The sequence below is a fragment of the Dipteris shenzhenensis genome, chromosome 25 (assembly GCF_047967505.1).
Source record: "Dipteris shenzhenensis isolate YYH24624 ecotype China chromosome 25, Dip_SZ_1.0, whole genome shotgun sequence".
Taxonomy (NCBI): Eukaryota; Viridiplantae; Streptophyta; class Polypodiopsida; order Gleicheniales; family Dipteridaceae; genus Dipteris; species Dipteris shenzhenensis.
The window spans coordinates 33,146,914-33,167,696 of NC_141620.1; the positions used below are offsets into that span (position 1 = coordinate 33,146,914).

General features: G+C 41.2%; 1 protein-coding gene across 2 annotated transcripts; it reads right to left on the minus strand.

Annotated features, from left to right (window-relative positions):
- Positions 1 to 5,816: 5,816 nt before the first annotated feature.
- SQD2 (sulfoquinovosyldiacylglycerol 2) lies at positions 5,817 to 18,463 on the minus strand. Of its 2 annotated transcripts, XM_087396128.1 has the most exons (11): positions 16,514 to 18,463; positions 15,735 to 15,801; positions 15,574 to 15,644; positions 10,493 to 10,610; positions 10,297 to 10,370; positions 10,069 to 10,124; positions 7,845 to 7,928; positions 7,667 to 7,754; positions 6,881 to 6,958; positions 6,718 to 6,774; positions 5,817 to 6,544 (listed from the first exon to the last, which is right to left on the minus strand). In XM_087396128.1, exons 1-11 carry the CDS (start codon positions 16,951 to 16,953, stop codon positions 6,052 to 6,054), a joined length of 1,626 nt encoding a protein of 541 aa, XP_087252254.1. In that variant the 5' UTR covers positions 16,954 to 18,463; the 3' UTR covers positions 5,817 to 6,051. The 2 variants fall into 2 exon arrangements, with proteins under 2 accessions (XP_087252254.1, XP_087252253.1); XM_087396127.1 differs by having other exon boundaries at positions 7,667 to 7,928.
- Positions 18,464 to 20,783: the final 2,320 nt, after the last annotated feature.

The window sequence follows — 20,783 nt, forward strand, 5'->3', positions numbered from 1 at the left end:
GTAATTATATATGTTTAATATTATTACATTGAGAGTGATTATGAGGGATGTTTCTTAAAGGAATTATTTTTCAACACTTTTGTTAGGTAATAACGGAGGTACAAAGGATGTCTATGAAGAAGAAAATTTATGTTATGTAAAATAAAATGAGTGACAATTCTGTATATTTTTATGATAAAGGGATTTAGTTCTAGTGAAAATAAAAGTGTAAAAACCATGTTTCCTAAAGAAATACAATTTTATAAATCTCTTGAAAAACACGCTCAGATAAACTTGCTCACAGGTTTTTGCTCGTAAAATTGACGCATCCAACAGGGGGACATATTGAGTCCCCCCACTGGCTTTCAACCATTTGTGACCTCCAAGAAATCCTTTCTTCTTTTGTCTTTGGATTGTATTTAAAACGTGACAGCCTTTGCATTCTTCTCTAATAGATTTTGGTATCTCTTCAACATGTCCTCCACAAACATATTCTTATTAATGACACAACATGACATGAAACTTACTATGAGCTATTTGCTAGTTTGACATGGAATCACACAGCTCTTTATCAGAGAGCAAAGAAACATAAGCTTGCTGGGATCAAAACTAGATTATCTAAAGCAAAGCCTTTCAAACGTGACCACAAAAATTTATCCTTTACAATTGATTGCAAACTACTAGAGATAAACTCCTCGGAGTAGGGATGCCCTACATTTTGAAGGCCGGTCAATAAAAAAGCCTCCTTACATCAACTAAAAGACTCAATCAATCTACTCTAATACCACATTGTGAAGTGACCGTGCGCACGTGCATGTGTGTGTGTGTGTGTGTGTGTCTTGAAGTATTCTTTATCTTTCTCATTGTCTCATTTCATAGTAGTGGATATCACACACCTACATCTCTCTCTCTCTCTCTCTCTATATATATATATATATATATATATCCCCGTTGGTGATCCCCCTTCTACAATCTAGTTGTCCCTCAACCTTCCGAGACTTTATGAGCTTGCAACCACTCTAGCTTCGACCGTCAAAACATATGTAAGGCCATGGAACCCTTGGCATTTCACAATTTTTATTCTTTTGTGGGTGAAAACATTAAAGGCAAGGTTCTGCACACAGCAACGCCGGAAGAGCACATGCATCGGTGTGTGAGCCCTCTTTGCCATGTTTTCTGTCTTTCCTACATGCGAAAAAATGTACACTGCAAGCACTTTCATACACGTAATGAATCATTAACACCAGTTGACTTGTGGTACATTCCCTAAACAAAGCTCATGTCCATTTACTCCAAAGAATTTTGCTCCTGATCTGCTCCTCTACAACATGCATGAGGGAGTTTGGAACATGGGTGGGTAGTACGAGGATAGATAGAAAGACACAGGAGTTGAGGCTTATGCTTCCTTCTCATGCTAAACACTTAGTGTTTACTAACTTACTCTAACTAACGCTCTGACTTAGCCTTTACTAACACATAACTTGGAAATAACTATTTGACTCTAATTAATGAGCTAACAATGTGCCAACTAACTTGTAACTAGTCAGTAAACTAGTTAACTATAACTAACAAGTTGACAATGTACTAACTAGTTTCTATCGTGTTACCTAGTTAACCAACTAGATGGACCCCTATAATTACTAAATAGTAAACAATGACTACTACTAGTTGTATGGACCCTACTAATTATGACTAATTACTAAATAGTGACAATGACTCCATAGGGACGTTGCTTCAGCCTCCTTAGGGGCCAAAACAATAGGTAAAGGGGGCTCCCAAGAGGCCACGATATCGCGGCCCCCTAGAAAAATCCCCCTTTACCTATTTTTTTGGCCCTTATGGAAGCTGAAGCAATGCCCAAACGGTAATGGAAGAATGCCCATTGGAGTTGCTGATGCAACAACAGCAATCGGTAGCGTAGGATTTTAAACAAAGATAAATATTTTAAACAAAACTTTCTAAACTTGTCAAATTTTCACTCTCTAACATCTAAAATTGGCTTCATTCATATCATTCCAATTGTTTCGACTACAAACATGACCATATTTGAAGTCCTATCAATGAAGTTATGGCCAAATTAAAATTGGCAAGAGGAACACAACATCGTGGCCTCCTTGAAGCCCCCTTTGCCTATTTCTTTTGCCCTTATAAGGGCTCCCTTCAATGCCCTTAGCTTATCTATTTTGGCTTATGAAAATCTTTGGTCAAGGACCCACAAACTCTATATGAGAAGAATCCATGGTCGTAAGAAAATATAGAGTTTGATCTCGTCTAGCTCTCATGAAACAAAGATAAGTATTTCAAACTTGTAGAATTTTCACACTTTAACCTGAAAAATGGCTTCATTCATATCATTCCAATCATTTTGACTACAAACATGACCATACTATTGATGAAGTTATGGCCGAATTAAAATTGGCAGGAAGAGCCTCCAAAGAGGCCGCGATATCGCAGCCTCCTTGGAGTCCTCTTTGCTTTCTGTTTGCCCTTATGAGAGCTCTCTTGAATGCCCATAGCTTATCTATCCTTGGGTGGGATACTTCATTCAAATATGAAAACTGCCATGTAGTCTCATGGCCATCATTTTCGAACCCACACTAAGACCATTTCAGTTCTCCATGGTAGTTTTATGCTTGTCATAATGACCTCAACCAAAAGTAATGCTCGAGGTTCTCATATAGAACAGCGCAAGACAAGGAGAATCTAGAGCATTTGCAATATTTTTTACATATTGAAAAAGTCTTTGAAACACCCTTTGAAGTGAAATCCTAAGGCCCTTTGAATGGCAAAATAAGGTCCCGCTAAAGACCCCAAAAAAAGGGTAGAGGGGCCTCACAGCAGGCCGCAATATCACGGCCTCCTATGAAGCCCTTCTCTCCTTTTTTTTTGTGTTTCACATATGCCCAAACAATCGCCTTAGAACCCGCTTCTGTAGCCTTGTAGGACATACCTAAATAAAGCTCGTGTCTAATAGCATATAATGTTTGTTTCTGACCTAACCTCTTCAGCATGCATTAGGCCCTTTAAGGGCAAATCGCGGGTCTCTTGAAGGCCAAGCAAAATGGATCGAGCGGGCTCACAGGAGGCCGCGCGCCTCCTGGGAGCCCCTCGACCCTTTTATTTTGCCTTCAAGAGACTCAAGATTTGCCTATTACAGCCGAAATTTTGCATCATGATCATCTCAAGCTAATTGTAACGATCAGTTTCTCATCACTGAATGGTAGCACTACTTAGTGTGTGTTGCCCCTGGCTCCTCTCGATAGGAATCATGATGCTATTAACGATTGCATCGAGCACTTCTGGGGTTCAAGGATGGAATCTCTACGACCTAGAAATAAATCGGGGAGACCTCAGCACTAAAGATCACGTACACCCGCCGAGTCATTAGTCACTCAAAATGCCTACTACATCATCTATGTACTATATGGTTATGAACTCGTATGTTGATCCATTTTAGTTCTTTCTTTGCATCTTTGTAACACAGGTGATGGCAAGGTAGATAATTATGATGCAAAGGGCGGTTCCATTGAAAACCTTAAAGGCAACGCAAACATTAAAGGCGAGTTTCTGCACACAGCATCGCCGGAGGGGCGCATGCACACAGTTTCTATGGGGTAGAAAACGTCAAAAGCAAGGCAAACATTACAGGCAAGGTTATGCACACAGCAACGCCAGAGGAGGAGTGCATGCACATAGCCTTTATGAGGCCCTTTGCTTATAGTTTTTTCCCTTTTGAGGGCTCCCATCAATGCCCATAGCTTATCTATTTTGCCCTTATGAGGGCTGCGAGGGTGCAGTCACCGAACTATGAGTTTCCATCACACATAAGGAACTGCAGTTCCTCCAACTCAGTACAATTGTCTAGTCCGCACAGCAGATAGTAGGAGAGTCATACAGCAGAGAAAGAGTCGTGGCAGTGTAGTGCAGAGTCACTATTATGTGCTGACAGTATATAGAGGACGTTTTGGTCATAAATATTGCCTCCACTAGCCCCACACTGCCCATAGTATAGACTCCTGTCCGCATTGCCACATCATCAGTCTCACCCTGTGTCACCATGTCATCAAGGCGGTGCGACTCTGCGAGTCCCATACTTGCAGTTGACAAAAGGACATGAGGCATGGAAAACGCAGAGACCACAAGAAGGATTGCCAGGTGGTGCCACATGAGTGGTGCACGTGTGTGGGCAGAGAGAGAAGGGGATAGGCAATGACGGCTTCTACAATAACCTCTTTTGTTTGGAAGCTTGGATGATGGCTCCAAACCAAATTGTGCATGTATTTAATTCATTTGCCACATGTACAACGATTGCTCGATCGGCCCGCGATCTTGATGCAAAAGCTGTTCATCAACATAGACACACTCTCCAATCAGAGCAACACTTAGAAGACCTCGTATCCATCGCACCACTCTTGTGCAATCCATCGATAGTAAATTGAGCCACTCGTTGAGTTGGTACCGTTAGGTGACCGGCCTTTTCATGATCTAACATCACTAAACAATAGTCCATTGATGATTTGGCACCAATTGTTCTCATTAACACCATTGAATAGCAAAGCATTTGATACACTGGAAGGAGAATTTATTGCTTTTTGCAGCAGGAACTATTTGATATAATTGATAATGACTACGAAATTGAGAGTAATAGAGGATAATTCCCATATGAAAACTTTAGCTATCCAAAGAGAGCTTTCAAGATTGACAACATCTCTCTTGATTACATCATCAACAAGGCTACGCTCTATCATCCCATGACAGAGAAAGAAGACTAGAGTATGGTTTGATGTAATCTCAAGGTTAAGGGGATTGAACAAGGTCGTTAGTATACATGTACCTTCATAAGACTAGAATATATCTAATCTTACAAATTAAAGTTTTTCTAAAGCACACGATCACTGATGTGAATCGGACATCGTCAACTGTTTCAATCTAGTATTCAAATGATACAACCAAACCTCAGCCTTTATCACCAGCCGCTCTAAAGATTTGGGTGTACTACATCTTTAAATATAACAAAACTCGCATAAGTGGACATGGGGATTTGTTCCACAAACATTCAAAGGTTACTGAGCACAATCACAATAGAATGCACAATTAATAACTTAGGTTTCAGTTTAAATTTCTGGGATCTCAAAGCATAGCATACATGCATCAAAGAGTATTTTATTCAAGAAATTGCATAATAGACCACCATTCTCAATAAGGGTTATAGTAGACACCTGAACGCTAAATACAATATATCAACAGGGATTGCATATATAAGAATATGGTGCATCAGGCACACACAAAATACTAAATGCACACAAGTAAATTCCCTAGATGAACATAGGCCTGTTCGAATCTTGTGCATGATCTTCAATATGACAGGGTATAGTGTAAAGACAATAACAATGGTAGGTGAAAGTCCAAAAGTATCCCACAGTTGAACAAGCTCCAAATCACAGCACCAAGACCTCTGCCACAAGAAACCCCCATACATAATCCTCTCCATGACCATTCTGGCCTAGAACTCCCCGCAGAAGAAGGATCCAAATCCAGCGGCAGAAATGGAGGTAGTCAACATAGAGGGTCCAAGAGAAAAGACCATATTAGATAGACCAGCGGAGGAAGACCAAGAAATTGAGAACATCGAAGAAGTGGTCCACGTAATACAGAAGTTCATCTCCTGCAAAATCCAGGAGGAAGGTGCACTTACAAGTACAAGCCATCCCATACAAGACACTAGTCTGAGATTCTTGGAATTGGTATGGCCACCCAAATCTGTACTCATTATGGAAAAAATGAGATCTTGCAAAACATCATTGTTCACGCCTTCAAGCTTGCATTTACATCACCCTAAAAGAGTGCCCCATTCAATAAAATACATATGGAAAATGGAGAGATAGCAGTTCAATGTTTGGCTGCAAAATTAATCAGCACATCTCATGAGACGTGGCATGTACCAATCATGACAATAAAGCACCCACATCTGTCTATCTATAGATGCAAGGGCAGATGGACCAATATAGATCACTCCGGTTTTTCATGTATAATTATACTACATGGCTCACTATCACAAATACAGGCCCAAAATTAGGAAGACTCTAGTGCCCGCACAGGATTGCGCCTCAAAAACCATGCGAGCCATCGAGAAAGCTGATGTCGTCTCTTCTGCCAAAACCAGATTGCTGCATTATACTCCACATTTCTTATATGTTTTGTGGCTGCTCTCCAATCATGCTTTTCCACCTCCGCACGACCAGCAGCTCCAATTTTGTGGCGAAGTTCGCTTGATGCCAGTATAGCGTTCACTTTACTGACACAATCATCAAGATCACCTGGAGTAAAAAGAAAACCTGTTTCTCCTTCCTGGCTGATTGGAATTATGTCTGGAATTCCACCTGCTCGAGCCGCAACTACAGGAACCCCAGATGCCATAGCCTCGAGGACAACTAGCCCCAAAGTTTCTGATTCTGAAGGTGTGATGAAAACATCTCCACTTGCATATGCTTGTGACAGCTCTGTCCCATGAAGCATGCCAGTAAATACAACAGGCATCCCTTCAAATAATTTCTCCAACTCTAGCCTATTTCCAAAGCACAAACAAAAAAGAAATCAGAATCAAACAATGTGACAGAAGCCTGACCAGAAACAGGGCTCAACTTGAGCCTGAAAAGTGCACTAGGAAAAGCAAGGGGGTTTTCTGTCCTAACATGAAAGGAAGAAAAGATTGAATGCAACATGAACCATACTCCTTACCTCCATGGACCATCACCAACAAATGCAAGCCGAGCATCAGGCATCTTTTCCATTACTCTGGAAATCCATCAATCATATTTCAAAACATGAAAATATGTTTGACACGAATCTATCGCATTACCAGCCCTCAATCAGTAAAGAGTTGAATATAAAGGTTACTCACTTCTTCAGAAATTCAAGACTCTTCTCTGCACCTAGGCGCCCAACATGTACTATAAGTGGTCTGTCAACTTCCCCTTCCCTGAAAAATTCATTCAACACATTTGAGGTTGAAGAGCCAAAACAGCTATGAGCCTAAGGAACTCTCACACTCACTAGTCAAAATAGGAAAAAGGTGATCAGAAATTATTCAATTCTCAACCAGAAATGCCAAAATGCATTAATTTAAGAAAATTGGCGGATGTGGATTAATACTTTGAGAAAATCATTTTCAATTACTTTATTGACTAGGCCAGGTGCTTCACAGCCAGCGCACAGCACATAAACCTGGAAGACATGGGGAGATAGAGAGGGTGCAAGGATAATGCCAGGTAACACAAGAGAGGACTTTGCAGTACACCAAAATAACAAAAAGGCCATTTCGGGATTCAAGATGCCTTTGCACCAAACCCATACCCAAAGCTGACGGATCATCTAGCCCCCAGTTTACCATTCATGTTTCCTTCAAAAATCACTATGCTGATTTTTACATTAATGAAGGCAAACTTCACATGTTCCTGTTCCCCCTACTTGTAACCGTGAATCAACCTTTCCTATTTGTTAACAAATCATATACCAAATGAGAGTTTTTCGTCAGCTTCTTCCTATTTATACTCTTTGCCTTGAAACGAAAGAACAAAAGAATATCCAGCCGTTTGGTCCATTGGTAAAAAGGGCTATTGCAATCAAATCATTAAATCTGAGGTGATGAGTGACTCTGAAGCAGACAAAAACAAGACAAAGGCCTTACGTGAGACGAGCTCTCATCTCAGGAGACTTGAATCGTGGGTGGAAGCTATCAGAATCAACGCCCTTTCGCCATACCCGAATCTTGTAAGCTGTACAAAACTTCTGAATGTTTGAGAAATCTACATCTTGTGAGACGTTAAAATTCCAAATAAGGCTTAGAACATGTCCTTCCAACCTACCAGCAGCAGCTCCTGCAGCTTGGAGCTCCCTCCCAAGCACATGTGATGTGACAAGTGTAAGATCTGCGGCTCTGTGCAAAATCTCTGGAGAGATTTCATTAAAAAACACTCATTAGATTGAGACACGAAATCCAAAACCTAAACAGAACGAGGGGTGGGGTCAAGATAGCAGAAAGATACACATCGAACAGAGATCAAATACACATTTAAAGCTCATTGAACCGAAAGTTAATATGAGCTAAGGGATACAATCAATGCCCGTGTACAGATTCATCCATACTGTTGCTAGGTCGAACAGCTATATATCTAGATGAATCCAGGAACATGCCCAAAATCCTCTAAAAATACAATACATAGTGCAGTTTCAATCTCCTGATAATAACTCATAAGGTTGAAAACCCTTCATCATGCATAGTAGGGACTAGCTACTATGACATCCCCAGAGACATCAACAACGCCCAACAGTGGATGTAGACCATAGTATAAACATATGCTCATGCATACAAATCCACACACCCACACATACTTGAGTGTCCATTTATACAAGGTCTTCGTACTGAGTTTCTGTCAACACTCCAGAGGTGAAGGGCAGACTCAGCCGTAACACAAGCTAGCACTAAAGAAGAAGACTAATCAAAATGACATGTGGACTACATGCCAAACAAGATATGTCTATATGCCACTGATTGACATAGCATCCTACATTTAATAAAGCCAGTACATGCACGAGTCCCAATCACCATGGATTTCATCTACAACAGCTTCACTTTCCAAAGGTAAGGCAAAAGAAAGTACGCTATAATTTAAAAAACTGGTAAGCACATTGAAGTTCCAACATAGAGGCTTACAGATGCCACCCTTATTCTCAAATTCACAATCAGAAAGCTTCGACCATCAATTTCATCCATGACATACACATAAGATAAAAGAACCATGAACGTGAACTTGATTGGAATGAGGGAGTCATACAATAAAATGAATGCATTGATGTATTGTTTGAGTATTCTGTCTAGTCTTCAATTTATGCAAGAGGTTTGCTAGGTCCAGCCTCTGTACAATCTTTTGCCCTAGAAATGCTACAGTCATCTTACATCTAGCAAAAACACATTCATAAACTTCCAAAAGGTATCTTCCAAGAACACCCTCATCTCCTACATGTTCCCACCATGAAGTTCTTGATCACCTGGGCTACTCCTCATGATGAACAGAAATTCCATTCCTTCTGTCAGTCAAATCAAGGAATTTCCGCAAATTCCACATCGAATTCCAACCCAACAATGCCTCATGCTAGCAACTTCAAAAATCGTATCAATATTTTAGCTTTGAAAACATCTGCAGTAATAGTGGGCAGTTTCTATGACATCATACCGGTCCCAGAAAATGGCTTAAAGGGAAGGAAGTGCAGGTCACCTAAACATGGTCAGATAGCTGGGCCGCTCATCCTTTGAACTACTGTTATTGGCCCTTTCCCACCTACTTATGGTATGTTAGTAAGCTTAATACAACTTGTTCAGTTGCATTAAAATTGCCTTCACAACATCATTCTATAAACATTGGTACCACCGCTATGCACAAACTGCTCTTAACAATTATTCAGATCTTTACCCGCTTAAAATGATCCACTTTTTACTGTGAAGTTCCTTCTTTAAGCTTAAATCTTGCTTGAAGTAGCATTCCCACTGCCCACGAATAGCTTAAGCCTTATTTTTTATATTCCGGCCTGTTTCTTTCCACAGAAACTCTTTAAAGTACATATTTCAAGAGAATTAAATTTTCAAGCACTTTTTACGTACTGTTAAGAGACTTGACAGTTGGAATGCGCACCTCTGTTAATACCCTCATAACAATCTTAAATGTCCTTGCTAACTCCTAGTGGAAAAAGGCCCTATTTTAATACAACCTTACAATACGAATTGAATTAAGCTCACACGACAAGAGATTGTGAAAGAAAAAGAGACACCACGATTGCCTACAAAAGAGAAACCTGAATGATCTTTGAGACAGTAACTGGCACTCCTAACAATTGACACCCAACCAAAATGAAAATATGAGAGCATTTACAACTAGAAAGGATTCATCGGAGGCTTTCTTATTTTTTCCCTCAATATGAGAATTTTCTTACTTCCAGACCATTAGGACTAAGGATTATCCCCGTTGATTATCAACCCCCAGAAACCCATAACAGAAGAGACTAAGAACTTAAATTTGTGCAAGGGCCACTCACTTATTATCAACCACATTGGTTTCACCAACCAACTGAAGGTATATTTAGGAATGTACCTACAAAAATAAAATGAGCCAAAAAAAACGTTTACAAGCAAATGACGAGCGAAAAACATCAATACAGTTTGAGACTTAAACCTTTCAAGCAAGAAAAGACTATTCGTGTGCACTTGGGAAAATTACAAATAAATTTAGGGCTTCAGCCTAAACATAAGGAGATTATACATACAATGGAACATGTGTATGATATGATAGAACCAACGGCACGCGAAGAAGCTTCGCAATAATAAGAGCACCAATCACCTTGAAAAGATACATTCTTCCTTCTAGTTAGATTTCAAGAAACACAATCCAGCAAACCCATTCAAAACCAAATTCAAGTAACTACTAAAGAAAAGTAGAGAAAACTGCCAAAATATATTTACCATAATGCCAGGAGATGAAGCATGTATGATATCAGGCTTGAATTTAGCTATCTCCATGATGATGCGAGGACTCAAAGCCAAAGAAAGAGGGACTACTGTGTACCAAGGACAAGGAAAGCTGCAAACACGCAAATTTAGGATCTCTCTCTCTCTCTCTCTCTCTCTCTCTCTTCGCATGATGTATAGTCTCCCACCCTGGTTGTTGGCCCCTGTTTCAGAGATTCCTTATGCAGAGAGCTCAGTTCTTTTGAAAACAGGCTGGTTGACAGACAACAGTTTATCCTTTCATTTAGCGCCATGCAGATTGCTAACTTGTATAGTTGGTTTTTCAAAGCACTGATAGAAAACTCTTTTCTCTTTAAAAGAAACAACAAGAATACACATATTTGCATGAATCCAAGAACATAGACCTTCATAAGACTAGAACATATTGAATCTTTACAAAGCAAAGGAGTCTGTAAGCAACTTTAGACACAATTATGAGTAAATGAGAAAAATGTAAAATAAACATAATGTAGTAAGTAAAGCTACGCTTATATTTGAATCCAGGAACATGCTGGAACTTGTCCTCTAATAACACAGCAAATAGTACAGATCCAATCTCACAACAGTTGAAGACCATAAACTCCTAATCCCCACAGAGGTCATTAGCGTCCAATGGTGGGTGAAGACCATAATATTAACAACAGTTCTCACACATACACGTCCACACACCCACACACACTTTAGCCGTTCGTACAAAAGTCTTCATATTGAATTTCTATCAACACTCTAGATTGAAGGAAAGACTCAGCCGTGACAAAGGCTACCACTAAAGGAGAAGGCTAATAAAAAAGTAATCCAAATTCTTCTTCATTCAACTGGACAGTCACGCAATCAGACAGCAAGATGCAGATGTCGGCAGCAGCACAGGTCTAGTCGCAGGCTGCCACGTGGCGGCACAGCCGACTACCACGTCAGCAGGTTGGACCACCAGCAGGGATCGGTGAATAGGGAGCAGCTGGTCGGTCAGCAACAGGCTGCTGGTCGGTCAGTTTGGAGGCCCAAGGGGGCCTATAAAATGCAGCCCCTTGGCCTTCATTTCTCATCCCACCTCAGGCCTTCTAGCCTTCAGTGAAGCAACACCTAGGCCTCGCCGCAGTAGACCGTTAGGGTAGCCTCAGCCTCTTCAAGGATCTAGTGAGGATTCACCTCCTCTAGGTAGTCTAGTTTCTTTCCAGTTTTGCATTTGAGGGCTTCAGCCCCTCCATACAGTTGTATTCAGCCCTTTGGGCACTCATACATTTCAGTCATAATCTCTCCCTCTGATTCTCTCACTCACATCCACAGCACCTAAAACCGGACCAAAAACCCTAAAAACGAATCAGTTCTTATAGAAACGCAGCTTGGATCCTCAATTCGCAGCAAATAATCACCACGATAGATTTCGAATTTCACAGATATCAGGAAAGAGCAGCAACAGATTTCTTCTAGGAATCAAAACAAACTGAGAGAGGGAGAGAAAGAACAGAGATTGCTACTTCCACGCAATATTTTTGCAATATTTTACAAGAACTTCGCAATAGATATTGGAGTACACAAACTGAAATCTGAAAATCAGAATTGCTTTGCAATAGATATTGGAGAACACAAACTGAAATCTGAAAATCAGAATTGCAGCACTTATCTCAAAGATTCTTCGCAATAGAACATAGGGAGAGAAGAAGGAGACGCAGCACGCGCAACACTAGGGCCCAGAAATAAGGGTTAGACCCCCCCTGAAGGTCTTTATTGCAATGAAATATTACATTGTACAACAGGCTCTGAAAAGAGCATGAAGCTGAGTACAACTCTTGAATGATCTGGGAGCCCTGAGACCCTTCTTTCATAGACTTGGGCTAGCAAAAAGCTAGACCCGCTTTTAATAGCTACTTTTTATAAGAATAGACTTTCTTGCTTTTTGCCCACCGTGGGGCCACTTTTTAAGCCTTTTTTTGAACCCCGTGGGATCTTCGTTGATGGCATCATCTACCGATTGCGTTTAGCCTTGTGGGACCTACGTTTTGCCACTTGCTCCAACTTTTTAAGCCTTTTGTCACTCTTCCAAGTCCTACACAAACACAAACCTTAACCCTTTAAAGGTTAGCGAAATGCATGCATTCCTAGTTCTTGGACTAATCCTAGTCCCTTGTGGGCGTCCCCACAATTCTCTTTTACAAATGCAAAGCAAAAGTAAAAGCAGCAAAACTTATTCTAGTGAACCAAAGTCAATTTTCTTTTACCATAGTCAATCTGATAAAGACTCTTGTTTATTTCTTGGGAGAAATACCAATTGTTGACAGCAACACTTTATGTATTGACTGCATCATCTTGCACTTTGCAATTAGTCAACTAGAGAGAGAATGAGGATAGTCTATCTCCCGCTACATTTGTATCAGAGCTTCAAACTGAGTGCATCATCTTGCAGTTTGCAATTAGTGAGCAGGAGAGAGAGTGAGGATAGTCTATCGCCTGCTACATTGGTATCAGTTCTTTCTTGAGACAAAGGGATATCCTATCTAAGACTTTTTTTTGTATTTTGTATTTATTGCCATAAGATGGAACTTATAGCAATATCGACAGGCCACAACATGGACGAAAACTTCACAAGGTGAAACTTGCATGTCCACTACTACCTATGAGACAAGCATGCTTAACTTAATCCTATTCAGCCCCACAATGCTAAATTTACCAATGGTCAAAAGATCTTATTGCTAAGTAATGAAGATGTACACCCACTCTTGGCTTCACTTGTTGGCTTCTCTTTCCAAAATGAAATATCCAAGAACCACACCATAGGAACTACCATCACTACATGTGATGTCCCCAACATACCTTTACCAAATTCAATCTTTGGTAAACCTAAGGCTGACTTTAGTTGAACTCTCCTCAATTCTCTCAAAAGGTCACCAAACTTTGATGATGGGGGTTGAACTTTAATCACTCTCAATTCTTTCTTCTCTTATCCTTGGAATAGACTAACCACAAAGAAACTAGCCCAACACACAAAGACATGTGACAACATTAGATACTCCAACTTCAATTATTTAGAATATCAACCCCAATTTTCCCTTCTCTTCCATAAAATAATATTAAGGCTGCCCTAACATGTGTACTATATAAAACTTGCCACCAATGGCAACCAATGGCAAAATCTTGTTGAGATACATATTCTAGACTACTCCATGCCCATCAAATCATGAGTAACCCTCACTATATCCATCCAGACTTAAGAAATGTTGACTATGAAAAGGTAAATCGAGTCCAACACGTGAGTACAAGGACCACACACCTCCTTACCGTATCCATGTAACGCACTCAAAAGTAAACCATCATGTTGGGTCTGATTTTTACACGTTGTTATTTGGCAAATCATTGAACTTCTCCTTGAGAGCTTCAGCCACAACAAAAAAGCAGCTTTCATTCAGCCCTATTATTCTCAAATAAATTAATCATCTACATGAAACCTAAAAATATGGTTACTTATTTAAACACCATGTATAATAATACATATAATATTATATGCAAATGGAATTTTCCACCAAAAAAATAGATTTCCAATGATAGACTCATAGAAGACATGTTAGCTTTGCCTTAAGCTGTGTTGCAAACAAAATTTCAGTTCCTTTAGGCTAAAGGAACTATCCAAATAATCTGCTTTCAACCTAAAACTCCGTCTTGGAGGTAAGTTCAACTAATCAAACTGCAAACAGGATAGCAACGGGTCAGACTTAAGACAAGAATGCAAGAACTAAGTTGTTAGTGGGTGAATGATATTTGTGTACTTCTTAGACGGAATGAAGAGATACATTTAATATCTCTCACCTAGCAATAAGGATTTCGTAGTTTATATATCTAGATGAATCCAGGAACATGCCCAAACTCATCCAGTAAAAATACAACACATAGTGAAGCTTCAATCTCATGACGAGGTTGAAACCATATAGTCCAACATGCATTGCAGGGACTAACTATTATAACATCCCCACTGACGTCATCAGCCCCGAACAGTGGGTGTAGAACATAGTATGAACATAGGCTCTCATACATAAAAATCCATACACCGACACATACTTGAGTACCCATTTTATACAAAGGTCTTTGTACTGAGTTTCTGTTGACATTCCGGAGGTGAAGGGCAGATTCAGCTGTGACAAAGGCTAGCACTAAAGGAGAAGGGTTTTGTAAATTGATGGTTACTATTAGTGATTACTGTAAGGAGCAAAATTGGAGGAATTCTGATCCTTCGTGGGAGCGGTAGTAGAAGACTGAGTGGTAGTGCCAAAAGTGGAAGATGCACTCGTGCTTAAGGCTAGCTGTCTTTGTATTTTGAGGGTTGTACTATTCTCTTGAATATAGGGCGAAGGGATAGGAGGGCCAAGGTGGTAAAAAGGAAACTTACCATGATTAAATTCATAATGGTAGCTAGAAAATCACACAGCTCTAGGGGCACAAGTATCTGCCCCAAAAAAAAAGGCTGATTTGTTATTCAAAAAATACTCCCACAAATCGTTTAAGATGCCAAAATAAGGGGATGGAATAAGATATTGCACAGACTATAAACCCACACTACAAATTCAGCTGTGTTTGTGTGTGTGGAGAGAGAGAGAGAGAGAGAGAGGAGGGGGGGTACATATATGCACATATGAATACAATTACACCATGTCCTCACAACACAAAACATTGTTCTTACTACTACTTCAAGAATTTGGAGGAGACGTCACCCTACCAAAAGTTTATTACTTCCTTGTAGAATAGCTCCTAGGATATTTATTTTGACATTGTCAATTAGATTGAAGCTTCATAGTTAACTTCTGTAGGAAAAATGTTTTATCTAAAAGAAAATTAAGGTTTTGTACAATTACATTGAGCATTCGTTGCTAGTATAAGAATGACCGGAGGCAGGTAGGCGAATGGCTAAAATGAGACCCAAGTTAGCAAAATTACCAATTCATTCAGCCACTTCAATTCAAAATTTACAAAACTCTCTCCAGTCCATAAGTAGCAGTTTGACCTTATGATTTCACTACAATACTACAATCGACATATGGCTTCAAATTTACCTCCATGAAGCGACAACCTTTGCTCCATAAAAGTGATCAGGTGCCCCTTCATGTGTTGTAACCACGATAACCTGTAGTGGCAAGCAATAGACCTTGTCAAACAAAATCTACCGAGCATAAGACAAATTAAACATGCTGAAGTTGCCAAATCTGGTCCTTGCCTCATCTCCCATCTCCTTCAAATACTTGATAAAGTTTTGAAACCGGTTCTTGTAACCTGAAACATAACTGCATGAAAAGAACGTCAAATTATTTCCACAATAGAAAAGATTGTACATTAAGTAACATTAAGTATGCCTATCCCTACATACTCATCATAGAAAGGGTGTCCAGATTAGAAATGATCGAACATTTATACAACTTTGCTTTGTTGCCGCCAACCACAAAAAAAGATCGTACATTAATTATGCTTACCCATACATACTCATCATAGGCACAATAACACATTGATCCTAACCTCCTGAAATATATGGCTAGAAATCTAACTTCATCTTCTCAATGCCAAGCCTAAACTACTTTTAAGTTCAAATTTGAAACAAAAGGTTAAAGCCACATTAACTTTGAACGGTGTAGATAGTAAAAGAACATGTTTTTGGTCAATGAGAGCTCTGGTAGGGGAACAACAGGGAAACAAAAGCCATTTTTGGGTTCAGAGATTGTGAGTAGGAAGTAGGACTCCAATTGTGCTCAGCGTAATGCTCAATTTCCAAGTAAGTACTCGGCAATACGAGAGTGAATAAGTGATGGCAAGATTACGATCAAAATTGTAAGGAATGTATCTAGTTCCCTGCAATAAATTAGAAAGGGACCCCTATTTTCTTGAGTCTATTCCAGGCGTGAAAAAATATATAAGCATTACGAAGAGCTCGCCAGAGCCGCCTAATTACAAAGGAAATGATAACAGGGAGAATAGTTGCAACTTTTAAGGAGACGGACGTACGCAAATGGAGAGGGCTCCACGAATAGGGCGATTCTCCGCGGCTTATGGGCTACATTGTCGTGATAGGGCGTTTCCAGAGGCACCGGAGCTGTGCTCGAGCTTGAACACAACATTTCCATTTTCGTACTCCTCCATGAAAGCGAGTTCTTCCGTAAACCTTTAACAGCGTCGCCGCCCAGGAATCTCTCTCTGTGTGTACAGGCCGCTAGATCTAGAGAGGCCCGACGGACGGCCCAAGACGGGGATCGCCCAACGATTTGCGAAGCTGCAGGGCGGCCAAGGTCGTCAGGGTAATCCTCACGTGCAGGGGCAGTGAAGGAGAAATTGAAGGACTGAGGGAAGCGGAGGGCGAGGCAGGGGCTGGGAGGAATGAAAGAGGAGGGGGAGAGGGAGGCTGAGGGGGGAGAGGAAGAAAGGGGAGGGGGGGAAAGGAATGCCATTGAGGGAGATCCAAAGCTGCAACTTGCGAGCTCTGCCGACTTTACGTGCCTTGGATGTTGCTGCTGTGGGTTGACGAGATGGAACAGATAGATTGAGGCAGAAACCACCTTTCTGCCGGAGATTCAATCTCTTTGTGAGGATCAAATCAACAGGTGCTAAAGCCAAGTCAGAAGCTCAAACCCAACAACAGAGGAGCCTCAGAGGCCAACCAATTCACAACGAAACAAACAATAGCTCGTGCAGTGAAGAAGTAGCTCAGTTTGCACAAAGGAGCCCAAAAGATGATTCCGTCTCTGCAGAAGGTTCAAATCAACAGCTGCCAAGGGCCAAAATCACAAGCTCAAACCCACCAATGGAGCCTCAGCAACGAGGAGAGGCCAACCAACACAACGCAAATCCGGATAACTGGTGCAGTGCTTGGTTTGCAGGGGAGCCCCAATGATGATTCAATCTCTGCACAAGGTTCAAATTCACAGCCCAAATTCACCACAAGAGCCTCAGCAAGAAAGCACCGGGCAACCAAGCAACACAACGCAAGGAGAGCTCGTGGGCAGCCCCAAAGATGGTTTTCAATCTCTGCAGCAGGTTCCAAATCAAACAGCTGCCAGGGTCGAAATCAGAAGCTCAAAAACCCAACAACAAGAGCATCCTCAGCAAGAAAGCAGAAGCAATAGGGTAGTGAAAGGTTGCAAGGAGGAGCCCCTAAAATATGATGCAAACTCAGCAGAAGCTTCAAAATCAAGAGCTGCAAAAAGGGCCAAAAATCAGAAGCTCAAACCCAAGAAGAGAGGAGACAGCAGAGCTCGGTAGAGCTCGGTTTGTAGCAAGAGAGCCCCAAAGATTGTGGGCAAAAAACTCAATTGATAAAATAGGATCAAGATAATTTTACTTCTCTGCCAATCTTCTCCCAGATCTCCTCCTCCCATCTCTCACCCACCAACCAATCTGCAATTTTTCACTCCAACCTCTTGCTTCCAATTTTGGCTCACTTCAATTGCATTAACTTGCTCTTTCAGCATCCCTAGCAATTCCAATTTCTCTGTTTTGATATGCAGCTTAGCATCTGTGGCATATTCTTAGCACCCTTCTCTCTTCCTCTGGTTTCTTTTCAGTTGATTCGCATATTCTCTGTCCCTTTCGTGGATTCTTCCTCATGATCCCATTTGATTCCAATCCCCCACCTCTACCATCCGTCCAGACCTCTCTCTCTCCCCTCTGGTATTCACCCGTCTGGTTTCAAGGGGTCGTCCTCAAGGTATACACTTCAAGGGGTTGCAGTCTTAGCATCTTTGGCAAAGCGGTTTTGAGAGAGAGAGAGAGATTTGAGGTGGAGTTTTCACGATCAGTGGACCAGATTAACCGACATGAGATTTGCACGCGTTAAAAATACAAGAGTCCAGCAAAACTCGTGCAAATTTTTGGGCATCCGTGGAGACAGAGCATATTCTGGGCTTGCACATGGGCAGAAAAGTTGTTTGGCATATGCTGGGTGCCTAAACAGCATCAGAGTAGACGCATGTAGTGGCCCTTTGGATACACTCTCCCATGTTGATTTTCTCTTCTTTTAAGTTGTTCATAACTCTTAGGGTACCTCACACACGCATGCGTGGGACATGCTTGCATGGATTGTCCTCTCCAGGTCATAACTTGACTGCCATTGGATAATAAGAATGATAGGAGTAGAAATATAACAGGTGGCAACACCAAGTGTATTCCAACCATGTGATTACAAGGCTCCAACATCAGCCTTCCACAAAGCCAAACCACTTCCCAATGGATGGAGAGGACCAAGAACATGAGATTCTAGCACATGAGCTGAAGTGGTACCGTGCCCTCCACAAGTGTTGACCATTTGAGGACCTGAGTAACTTAATCCTATGGAAAGGCAGCTCCAAAGCTTTGATCTTAAAGTTGGTGACATTATGTCCAAGCCTTAACGGCATTATTGAGCGTACCTTCCAAAAGTGGTAGGCCACCAACAAGCCCAAAGATCGAGGAGGTTACATGGACCCAGGTTCCCACGGAGTGTCTCGTATTGATGTAGATGTCGGGTTATAGCCTGGATGGTGGATCCCTTTATTGAAGAAGCTGGAGTATTGGGCCAGCTACTACAATGTGTGCCGCTCCTACCACATACATCCCACTTATATGCATGTGCCTCACTAGTGGAAATGGAACCTCTTCAGACAAATGCGGGAGAATGATCCTAACGTAATATACAATTTTCCCCCGCTTAAATTTCCCTCCAGTCACTACCGCCTAAGGCCTCACTACACAAATGAAGGATTATATTGATAAGTATGCAGAAGTCCCTAGTCTAGTGGTGGTCGCCTTGATCCATTTCTTCCGCCTCTTGATCATTTTGTTGAGGGACATTCTAGAGCAGTGGCCAACACTCAAATAACTTCAACTTAATATCCATCATGAGCTCATCTTTAACTTGGATGAAGGCAAGCAAGTCATCTACATGTACATTTGCATCCGTAATCTTCATGCACACCATATTTGTACCTTCTAGGACATGCATGACATGCATTTTTGGGATCCCCAGTTTCCTTTCTGCCACATCCCACAATGACTTTTGACCTCCACTCCCTCGTCTAATCTATGTAGACCACCAGGCTACTTCACATTAGTTGATCAAGGTGGATCAACTTTAGGAAGGGGGCATGTTAACCCCATGAGATAGAGCAGAGAGAAGGTTAGGATGAGAATGGAATTTCACCTTGGAACATGGTCCAAGTGCTTGTAACATTAGAAATAGGAGAGTGGTGAGGAGGAGTAGGGTTGGCCCTCCCTGCAAAAGGTGCTATGTATAAAAGCTAGAAAGTTTGACTTTGGTCTTTAGCTATTTGTATGCAAGTTTGAGAAATAGAATATCTCCTTCTTTTCCAAGAAGTGTTGTCAATGTTTCTCTTGCTCTTGCCTTTGTGAATGCCTCTCACCCCCTTCTTGCTTCATGCATCTCCTCCCCTCTTCCCTCTCCTTCCCCCCTCTTTCGTTCCTCTTTCCCTCCTCTTTCTCCCCCTTTCTTCTCTTGAGGATTCATATTGCTACAATTCCAGAAGCCATTGGCATGACAATCTTGAACTAAATGTGCTTGCGTTGCTCCCAGAAGGAGTGGTAGGCGGTGGAGAGTTCTCTCAGCATCCCTCCAAGATCGCCTCAACAGGTGGAGTCACCGCTGAATTACACAAGGTTCCAACACAAATTTGGCAAGAAATATGTATTGCTAAATCTTAATTGACCTCAACAAATAGAAAGGCGAATTGGTGAATTATATGCAGCATGAATGAGGGAGCTGACCAATTAGCTTGACAATGCAAAAGACAAGATGGCATTGTGATCCTAGTTGATGAGTGGCCTCACGCAACATGGAGATAACTTACTCAAAAAGAATGTACAATAAATGGATTAATAGAGTAATTTCAATTGATAAGGGGAACATGGAACGCCAAAAAAAGAAGCTTGGGGTGGTCTTTCTCGAGGATTATCAAAATTTGAGCGACTGCATTTGAGTGAGGCGGTGGTTCAAGTAAGGACTTTTGTAAATTTTGAAATTCTAGTATAATGGTTATGTTTGCACTACTTACTTTTATGGGGTTGTCCTACCCATGATATTGTGAGTAATCGGTTGTCTTACATACAAACAACAATTTCAAAATGTAATGTTTGGCAATGGTTTTTCAAGAGTCAAGGAAGGAGGAGTGGAAGAAAGGGCTCAAGGTATGTGCAAGACAAAATCCGACAAAATTTTCTTGTGCCATTGCCATTTTCAAGGAGGAGCCTCCCTGAAGGCCGCGATATCGCGGCCTCTTGGGAGGCTCCT

What these genes read in the sequence shown, in the direction of transcription:
- SQD2 (XM_087396127.1), bottom strand. Translation starts at nt 16,953, where the DNA reads ATGGCATTCCTTTCCCCCCCTCCCCTTTCTTCCTCTCCCCCCTCAGCC. An exon ending in GAGATGAGAGCTCGTCTCAC is followed by an intron (nt 6,959 to 7,666) that starts GTAAGGCCTTTG and finishes TGAATTTTTCAG; the next exon opens with GGAAGGGGAAGTTGACAGAC. An exon ending in GTTGGTGATGGTCCATGGAG is followed by an intron (nt 6,545 to 6,717) that starts GTAAGGAGTATG and finishes CTTTGGAAATAG; the next exon opens with GCTAGAGTTGGAGAAATTAT.